Source organism: Vulpes lagopus, chromosome 20, assembly GCF_018345385.1.
Source record: "Vulpes lagopus strain Blue_001 chromosome 20, ASM1834538v1, whole genome shotgun sequence".
Classification (NCBI taxonomy): domain Eukaryota; kingdom Metazoa; phylum Chordata; class Mammalia; order Carnivora; family Canidae; genus Vulpes; species Vulpes lagopus.
Window position 1 is genome coordinate 318353 of NC_054843.1, and position 9956 is coordinate 328308.

Sequence of the window (9956 nt, forward strand, 5' to 3'; positions counted from 1 at the left end):
AGAAGCAGGCTCCATGCACTGGGAGCCCGATGTGGGATTCGATCCCGGGTCTCCAGGATCACGCCCTGGGCCAAAGGCAGGCGCTAAACCACTGCGCCACCCAGGGATCCCACATTTGTATTTTTCTAAGAAAATGTAGAATGAGAACATTCTGTGTAGTGCCTGCGTACACTTTGGCCAAACCTGGTAACTGTGGAGATGCTTTCTTTCCAGCGCCCTGGCTCCCCATGTGCTCCATGGTCATCCAGTATGCCTCGCAGATCCCCAGCTCTCGCCAGACGCAGCCTGTCCTACAGTCCCAGGTGGAAAACCTGCTCTGCAGAACCTACCGCAGGTGGAGGAGCAAGAGCCATCCCCTGGGTCAGGGGACAGGGCCCTCGGTTGCCGAGATCCCATGGGATGATGTCATCTCTCTGTGCATCAACCACAAGCTGAGGGACTGGACACCCCCCAGGCTTCCCGTCACATCAGGTAGTTAGTCCTCGGTGCTAGGGTCACCTCCTAGGAGACTGACCTCGTCCAGTTTCAGCAAAGAAAGGCGTTTACTTGATGTTTGTTTCTTTTTCTGTGGGGTCGCGGCCTTCCTTTCCATAGGACTCCCCGTCAGGCCAGTGACTTCCAGGAGACTGTAACCATCTGGAGGAGCAAAGAATGTTCCAGGAGAACCTGGACATCCTCCCTGACATGGACCCCTTGGCTGGCTCTAAGTTAGATTTTGTTGACTCCGAGCAGTCATGAGCCAGGCTCACACATGAGCCTGTGTGAACCCTAAATGACCCACGGGCACTGGTACATGTTTGGTCGAGCATGGGAGTCACACAGTTGTGTGACTTTGATTAATTAGTAGGGTTTGTCCTTAAGTCAGTGTCTGTAAGCAGATTTCAAGTGGTCACTTGTTGCTCTTTTGATATTCTTTTCTCAATTGTTTTTGTGTTGTAATTTCAGAGGCTCTGAGTGAAGATGGTCAGATATGTGTATATTTTTTTAAAAACCATTTGAAAAGATATGACATTCCTTTGTCGTGGGAACAAGCCAGAATGCAGACACAGAAGGAGCTACATCTGAGTCAGGAGCGGTGAGATCCGTGTCCGTTGTGTCTTTCTGTCTTGACAGCTGGCAGAGCAAACTGGGTGATTCTCCTCCAGAACACATAAACAGAACGTGAATGTTCTACACACGGAATCTAGCCCACTGTGTGTATTCCGACAAATACTCGAGGGCCAGATCCTTCTCATGCAGGCATCTCATTTAGCAGACAGACCTGACTCTGAAATCATAACAGAGCCAGCAGAGGGTAGATAGAAGAAAGCTGACATCTCATCTGACTTACAAACCTGGCTTGAAAGCACTGAATAAAACGTCTTAGCACATGTAATCTGGTAATACATAAAAAAAACCTCACAGTTAGGGTTTATCCCAGGATAAATAAACCACATCAACAGAAATCTAATCTCATGTAATTTGCTGTCATAGCAGAAAAACAGTGATCATTTCAGTGTTTAAATGCTTTTCTTAAAATTTATACCCTCCCACCCCAATTTATACTCATTCCTAATACAATTTCTTATTAAACTTGGGTAAAAAATATCTTTAGCTTGATAAGGTTTTCTACTATAAAGGTACCCCCCCAAAGAAATTCCTTCTTACTAAGATGTTAGAAACACTGACGTCAGAACCACCCTGAGCTGCTCTGATGTCACCGAGTCACTGTCGTCCTGAGATGCTGCCCAGTGCAGGGACACCGATAAGATGGCTTAAATATTGAAAGGTGGTAGGAACTGTCATTTCCAGTCAGTAAAACAGTCAGTTCAAGAAAATGAACGGTTACATCCTTAGAACTATCGAAGGTTCAGCAAGCGGATCAGACCGATGGGCCGGTGGTAGGCGCACATCGTCACTCAGAGCAGCAAACCCCTAACCTACAGACATAAACCGACCCAGGAAAGGCACTAACTCCCTGTGAGGGGGGCTCAGGGCCTTGAAGGTACAGAGAAAACCTGAGTATGTGAGAGGCCAGCTAGCTCTGTGGAAGGGAAGATGCAGTGCTAGGAGGATGTCGGTTCTCAAACTGTCCAGTCAGGGCGTTTCTAACCCAAGACCCAAAAGAATTTATCCCCCTGGTCTTGACGAGTTAATTCTCAGATTCATCAGGATGAGAAAATGTGCAGCAGTTGTTGAGAAAACTTTGAATAACGCGGAGGGTGTGCTGTGCGCAACATCAGAGCATAGAGCAAAGTTGCAGCAAATAGGTCAGAAGTCCAGAAACAGCCACACGTGCCGCAGGTCCAGGATTGGCCCAGTTAGAAGAAACAGTAGATGCCTTTTCTCCCGCTGTTCGTGACTGTTACTTACACATGGATTTAAAAGCTAAATGTAAAAGTAAGAACCCTGCCAGTATGAAGGGAGACTAGAGACCTTGCTGATAGCCCTGGGATGGGAAACAAAACTCCTAGGACACAAGCTCTGCGCGCCGGCTGCCCACCCTCTGTGCCTGAGCCTGACCCCCAGGGAATCCGGAACTAGGCGAGGTCTGGGACTCTGTGTCTACACCCCCACTCCTGATGCTGGAGGAACCCTTCTCCCTCTCTTTCCCGACCGTAATCATTTCAAAACATGTACTTACAGTTTGGGGATAAAGTCTTTTCATCCTGCTGCAAACACATTTCCTGCTCCGTTACTACATGTGCACCAGAAAGGGAAGAGGAGTGTGGAGCGTGGTCCGGAGGGACGGGTTCCCAGCACGCAGGATCTGATGCGCGGAGCCTCTGCCCAGGAGCTCCTGGCCCAGTGCCTGTCCCGGAGTCTGCTGCTGGAGAAGGAGGAGAGCAAGAGGTGAGGTCCATTCCCTTCGGCGCACTGTACCCTTTAGGCCGCTTCCTGTTGGGTTGGCAAAGAGCACAGTGACGTGCCTTGCTCAAGAGAGAAGTCTAAGCTCTTTGAAGGCAGAGGCAGTGCCTCAGTATGTCTTAAACTGTTCCATTATTTGAAATCCGTTTCCTTTACTATTCATTACTGAAGGTCAGTCCTAATATTTCTGTCAGGAAGGAAGTTGCCGGCTGGCTGCTGGCGTGTCTTCAGCGGGTGGTGAGCGCTCAGCGGGTGGCGGACCCCAGGTCTGCCCTTGGCAAGCCCTCGGGGGCCGGTGTGTCGTCCCACACGGTAGACCCTCCTCTGCATCTCCCACCTCCCTTGCTCTTGGTTTCACCAAGAGCACCAGGAGGAGGGCCGTTTACGAGGTGGTCCGACCCCACCGCCAGCCCCCAGCAGCCTCCCTGGGTCTAGCTTAACACCAAGAGCAGACGGGCAGCACCTCGCACCCACTCAGGACACTGAGCGGCCCTCCCTGTTGTGTCTCCTTCCTCCTCCCCACCCCCCAGCACCCAGACCACGGACCATCCCCTTGACTATAAACTCCTTAGACACGTGGTCCTCGCTTCTGTCCTCTTTTGAGTCTCTCCTGACCTCCGTGGCTGTATCCGCTCTGCTCGGGGTCACTGCATCCTGCACACTGCTGAGCTGATTATGAACCCTTGTCCCCAGCCTTTGTTCCTTCCACAGCTTTGTTCTCTTCTTCCTGGTTCTTCCTTACCCCCCACACCCTCACCTATCCTCTGTGTCATCTGTATCCCCACTCCCCAGTGATAGCGTCTATTTTCATGGATTTTTTTTTTTTTAAGATTTTATTTATTTATTGAGAAAGAGAGAGGCAGAGGGAGGGAGAGAAGCAGACTCCCCACTGAGCAGGGAGCCCGATGTGGGACTTGATTCCATGACCTGAGCCGAAGACCGTCGCTTCACTGACTGAGCCACCCAGGTGCCCCCATGGATCCCCCCCCCCCAATGGATTTTTAACTAACATCAGTGTTCTGACGACTCCAAGTTTATATCTTAGCCCCTGAGTTCTCTGAAGTCCAGATTTGAATATCCAGCTGGTTTCTTGAAATCTTCATTAGTCATTTATAGGATGCCTGATAGCCATCTAAAGCTAACACCGCGCATCTAATTCCCAGTATTCCCCCAATCAGCTCCTCTGTTGATGGTCTTCTCAGTCGATGGGGCTTTGCCCTTCCAGTTGCCCAAGCTAAATGTCGTAGAGTTCTCCCTCTACATCCAGTTCATCTGTAAATCCTATTCTTTCTATTAAGGTTATATTTGGAATTGGACTACTTTTTGCAGTGGGCTGTGGTCTAGGCAGGCCCAGTATGAGCCTTTCAGGTGTTTCTCCTTAGCTTGCAACCTTCCAGGGACTCCTCTCCAATCAAAGCCAAAATCTTTTCGAGGTGTGCAGGCCCCACATGATCTGCACCCATTTCCTTTCTGACCTCTCTGCTCCTTGGGCAGTGCGACCAGGCCTTTGTGTTTGCTTCTCCTTTTGCCTGGAACCCTCAGCTACCCTTTTAAAAAATTAATTAATTAACTAATTATATTTTTAAAAGATTTTATTTATTCATGAGAGACAGAGAGAGAGAGAAGCAGAGACACAGGCAGAGGGAGAAGTAGGCTTCATACAGGGAAGCCTGACGTGGGAGTCTATCCCGGGTCCCCAGGATCATGCCCTGGGCTGAAGGCGGCACTAAACCGCTGAGGCTGCCCCTCAGCTACCCTCCTGAAGTCCCCACAGCTCACCTCGCACTTATGTCCAGTCTCTGCTCAGATGTCTACTTCTCAGTGAGGCCCTCCTTGCCTGCTTTGTCTTTTTCACCCTCAGACCACATTTCCGTTTCCTTGTGTTCCTGTCTGTCTCCCCTCACTAAAGGGTTTACAGCCGGGCCGTGGGTTTTCTTAGAGCACTATATCCCTGGTACCTAGAATGGTGCCTAGTGTTGGTGGGGGCTTGATAAATATGTGTTGGAAGAGTGAGCGGATGTGTTGTGATTTCCAAAGTAGATTTTCCTAGATCTCTATTATTTAAGCAATTAGAGCAGGTGGTTTTTTTCATGAAAAGACAAGGGTGTGGAGTGAACAGCTCTGAAGTGTGTTAGGTGGCAGTGGGATATTATTTTGAGTTAATTTTTTAAAGATTATTTATCCACAGAGAGAGGTGGAGACACAGGCAGAGGGAGAAGCAGGCTCCCTGCAGGGAGCCCGATGTGGGACTCGATCCCGGGACTCCAGGATCAACGCCCTGAGCCAAAGGCAGGTGCCCCTATTTTGAGTTAATTTTAAACTATAAGCAGCAATCCATACATATGGATAATCATCAAGAGATAAGAATTAACTGGGGCACCTGGGTGGCAAGGTTGCCTAGGCATTGATTCTTGATTCTGGCTCAGGTCGTAATCTCAGGCTTATGGGACCAAGCCCTGTGTCGGGCTCTTTGTTCGGTGTGGAGTTGGCTTCAGAGTCTCTTTCCTTTTCCCTCTGTCCCTCCTATTTGTGCACTCTCTAAAATAAATAAGTACATCTTGAAAAAGAGATAAGAATTACTTTTAAACACCAAAATAAGGCAGAGAAAATAAAACCAAATGAGAGAAATACAAATAATGTTAAGTAACATGCAAAAGCAGTTTTTGAATAAATGCCACTCTTTCCATTAAATCTAACTTGGGCTTATAAATTAAAGAGAAGATTAAAATTTTTAAGAGTATGGTTCTGCTCAGTTAACGTTATAACTTCATTCTATCTTTAGTAAAAAAGCAAAGCTTTAAGAAATTAGAAGTAGGGCCACCTGGCTGTCTCAGTCATGAAACATGTGATTCTTGATCCTGGGGTTGTAAATTCAAGTCCCATGTTAGGTATAGAGGTTACTTAAAAATAAAATCTTTTTTAAAAATAAAAAATTTTTATTGGAGAAAAGTGAATGCTTTCTTCCTCATTCTCAAATGCTTTAGGTTTGACGATCAGCTTCAGCAGTGGTTGTCTGCAGACTCGGGAGCATTTATGGATTCGATGTCCCTTCCTCTCTACCTTCCTCAGACTCTGGTGTCTCTGCCTCAGACTATTGACCCTGTGATGAAGACAGTGACCCCTGCTAGCCCTCAGGTGGGAGGAGAATATATTTGGCACTTGAGTTAGAATTCAAGACTGAGAGAACGGCGGGCAAAAAGTAACGTCTCTGTTCATCGTATGGTGTCATGATGACTAATTAGTTACTAGGTTAAATTAGGTGTTTTCTTAAATGTAATCTGTCAGTGTTACAGATGCCCAGCTAATCTGAGTTTGTGCTTGAGAAATGGAGAGTGGAATGACAACACGCTTAAGCACTGAACACAACCCATAGCCGTGTGGGCATGCTGTGAGGGCATTGAGAGTGACAAAGGTGGTGACTGACGGTGGCTTCTGTTTGTGCACATAATGCCCAAGCCTTGGCATTACCCTGTCTTCTTTTCTGGGATTAACTTTCCCTGAGGAAAATTAATGAACGAGGGTGGTAAGGTCACAGATGGCAGGGGCTCACCCAGGAGTGGCCCAGGTCGTTCTACCTCACCATCCTCATTCAGCGGTGAAGGAAGCAAAAACTGAGTGATCATCATAGATGCATGTTGCTGGATAGGTAGAAAGTATGCGCCTGGGCTGGTGTAGGAAGCCCCTCAGTAGGGGAGAAAACCAAATTAAGATGACGCACTATATATGTTTATCAGTTTGGCAGATACTTTAAAAGTATTTGTACACTTTGACCTAATGGTTCTGCCCTGAAGAAACTATTATATATATAACAAAAATTAATGTTTTGTTGTTGTTGATGCCTGTGGTGTTAATCATATTGCATAACAAGTGGAAACTATGCAAAGATGGGAGTCTGGCTAAGCGATTTCACATCATATGATGGAACAGCTCAGAGCCTTTCACAGTGATATTTGTAAAAATGATGCTGGAAGTTGTTGATGATACAGTCTGAAGGAACGTTCTGTGCTCAGGTGACACCAGCCATAAATGTACGTGCAGGAAGAGGCTGGAAGGATGTAAGATGCCAAGAGGCGTCTGGGTTCGTTGAGCCCAGTAGGCCCCAGATTTAGTTTCCTTACTGTCCTTAAGGAAAATATATTTGGGCTTAAGGATTTCCTAAAACTGTTTTTACATTCTTTTTTATTTAAATAGAACAAAAGGAGAGGAGAGCAGCTGCAGTTGTCAGAGGCAACAGGCACTTCTGTAAGCGAACGGCTGAAGCACTTGGAGAGGCTGATGCAGAGTTCAAGGGAGGAGGAAGTTGCCTCTGAGCTGCATCTCTCTGCACTGCTGGACATGGTGGACATCTGAGCTGCCAGATCTGAGAGCGGGAAGGTCTCCAAAAGATGTCTGCTTTTACTCACAATGATGTTATTCAGATGCTTGACGCACTGTTGGAAATGTGATGATTAATCATGCAAATAAACTATTTGAATGTCTCATTAGGCCTTTCCCAGTTTTCAGAGTGAAAGGCTCTTTTCTCCTGGGTGGTGTCTTTTTTGTTTTTAAGATCTTATTTATTCATGAGAGACACAGAGAGAGAGGCAGAGATGCAGGCAGCGGGGAGATTCCCCGCCGAGCAGGGAGCCCGAGGAGGGACTCCATCCCAGCACGACCAGCCTCTGGCTACAGATGGCAGAGATGGGACCCAGGTCATTCTGTACAAGAGCCTGTGACATGGGAAGTGTTGCAGGAATGTTTTGTGGTTTGTTTTTGTTTTGAGAGGAGAGAGAATCCTCAGCCGACTCCACACCTAGCACAGAGCCTGACATCGGGCTCGATCTCCCAACCCTGAGATCTTGAGAGCCGAAGTCAACGGTAGGACGCTCAACCAACCAGGCTGTCTCAGCAACCCGGCAGGAATCCTTAGAAAACAATCTGGCCTGCCAGTTTGGAGACAGAGAAGCAGGCTCCATGCAGGGAGCCCGATGTGGGACTCGATCCCGGGACCCCAGGATCATGCCCTGGGCCAAAGGCAAGCACTCAACTGCTGAACCACAGGCATCCCTATTTTTTATTTCTTTTTTTAAATTTTTTTTTTTTTAATTTTATTTATTTATGATAGGCACACAGTGAGAGAGAGAGAAGCAGAGACATAGGCAGAGGGAGAAGCAGGCTCCATGCACCGGGAGCCCGACGTGGGATTCGATCCCGGGTCTCCAGGATTGCGCCCCGGGCCAAAGGCAGGCGCCAAACCGCTGCGCCACCCAGGGATCCCTTTTTTATTTCTTATATTGTTATATTTTACCTTCCTATTCTAGTGACTTTTAAAATCTGTTGCCATATTTTTTATTCCTGAGACTCTTTGTTGTTTTTTTAACTTTTTATTTATTTATGATAGTCACACACATAGAGGTGATCCCAGATCTCCAGGATCGCGCCCTGGGCCAAAGGCAGGCGCTAACTGCTGCGCCACCCAGGGATCCCTCTTTGTTGTTTTTTTTTTTTTTTTTTTTTTTTTTTTAAATTTTTTTTTTTAATTTTTTTTTATTTATTTATGATAGTCACAGAGAGAGAGAGAGAGAGAGGCAGAGACACAGGCAGAGGGAGAAGCAGGCTCCATGCACCGGGAGCCCGACGTGGGATTCGATCCTGGGTCTCCAGGATCGCGCCCTGGGCCAAAGGCAGGCGCCAAACCGCTGCGCCACTCAGGGATCCCCCTCTTTGTTGTTTTTTTAATGAATCCTATTCATTCATTTATTCAGTATATACTTCTGGAGTGTTTACTGTGTGCTAGGCATCATTCCTGGTGCTGGGGAAATGGCAACAAGCAAATTTCAGCCCTCACGTGGCTTATATCTTAGTAGGGACACAGGCAATGAAGATAAGTAGGCGAGTTGGTGTGTTAATTGGCGGTAAGCAACGAGGAAGAGGAGAGCTGGGGAGGGAAAGCGTCAGGTGTTCTTGTTTCACAAGTGCAATGTTCGACCCCTGTAAGGACTTTTTAAAAAAATATTTATTTATTCATGAGAGACACAGAGAAAGGCAGAGAGAGAGAGAGAGGCAGAGACCCAGGCAGAGGGAGAAGAAGCAGGCTCTGTACAGGGAGCCCGACGTGGGACTCGATCCCGGGACTCCAGGATCATGCCCTCGGCTGAAGGGTTTTTGTCAAAGGTCTTGTCCACACCTTGGATCATCTACATTTCTCAACATTTCCTTTTCTGCTGTTTTGTCTTTCTTCAGAGGCTCTCCTCAAATGTCTGGCTCATGCTGATGGGGCTCTGAGGAGCTTGTTGGAAGCTCTATGTCAAAGGACGCAGCCTGCCAGCTGAGAGGCTTCTCCCTTTTCTCCCGGGTCTCAGCTGCCAACGTTTGCACGTCTTTTGGGGCCATTTGCTCCAGAGAAATCCTCTTACTGCCTGAAGCTGTACAGCTGAGCGGGAGAAGTGGGCCTGGCCTCCTCCAGTAAGACTCCCTCAACCCCCATCTTCAGTGGCCCCCAGCTGCGTGGTTCCTGAGTTCACACCTGCTCGACTCAGCTGCTGGATGTGACAACTTACTGGTGACTGATAAGAGCAATCTTAGGCAACGTGAAGAGAAAAGCCTGGTGGCAGAGTTGTTTGCTTATTTACTTTTAGGGGAAGGGGTCCGTGATCATACTGCTTGTTCAAAGGTTTTCCAATTTCTGCCCCGTCCTTGGGTTCCTAAGCAACAACGGTCTCTTCTCTGGATGGCTTCACCCCCACATAGGGGTTTCAGCTTTCTCTGGCTCTCTAGGTCACTTATCCCTCCTCACAGCACGGCTTCTAGAATTTTGTTGATCTACCTAGTTTACCGGTACTTCCTCTCCCGTTCTTTCACTGTGAGCTTTTATCCTTCAATACTTTGCGTAAATACAGTTTGGATTCGAAGCGGAAGTCAGTGTCATGCTCAGTCTGACACGTTTAACTGGAAATTTCCGGGATCCCTGGGTGGCGCAGCGGTTTGGCGCCTGCCTTTGGCCCAGGGCGTGATCCTGGAGACCCGGGATCGAATCCCACATCGGGCTCCCGGTGCATGGAGCCTGCTTCTCCCTCTGCCTGTGTCTCTGCCTCTCTCTATGTCTGACTATCATAAATAATAAAAAAAAT

At 47.7% G+C, this 9956-nt stretch overlaps 1 protein-coding gene across 1 annotated transcript in view; it reads left to right on the forward strand.

The window, feature by feature from the left end:
* The window catches only part of LOC121479412 (minichromosome maintenance complex component 3 associated protein), a 54209-nt gene extending 46881 nt beyond the window's left edge, over nt 1–7328 (forward strand). Inside the window, exons 25-29 of the mRNA XM_041734952.1 lie at nt 214–471; nt 946–1075; nt 2626–2832; nt 5832–5982; nt 7039–7328. Coding sequence (XP_041590886.1) covers nt 214–471; nt 946–1075; nt 2626–2832; nt 5832–5982; nt 7039–7197 — 905 coding nt within the window. The 3' untranslated portion in view covers nt 7198–7328. The remainder of the gene's footprint in view (nt 1–213; nt 472–945; nt 1076–2625; nt 2833–5831; nt 5983–7038) is intronic.
* The last annotated feature ends 2628 nt before the right edge of the window (nt 7329–9956 follow it).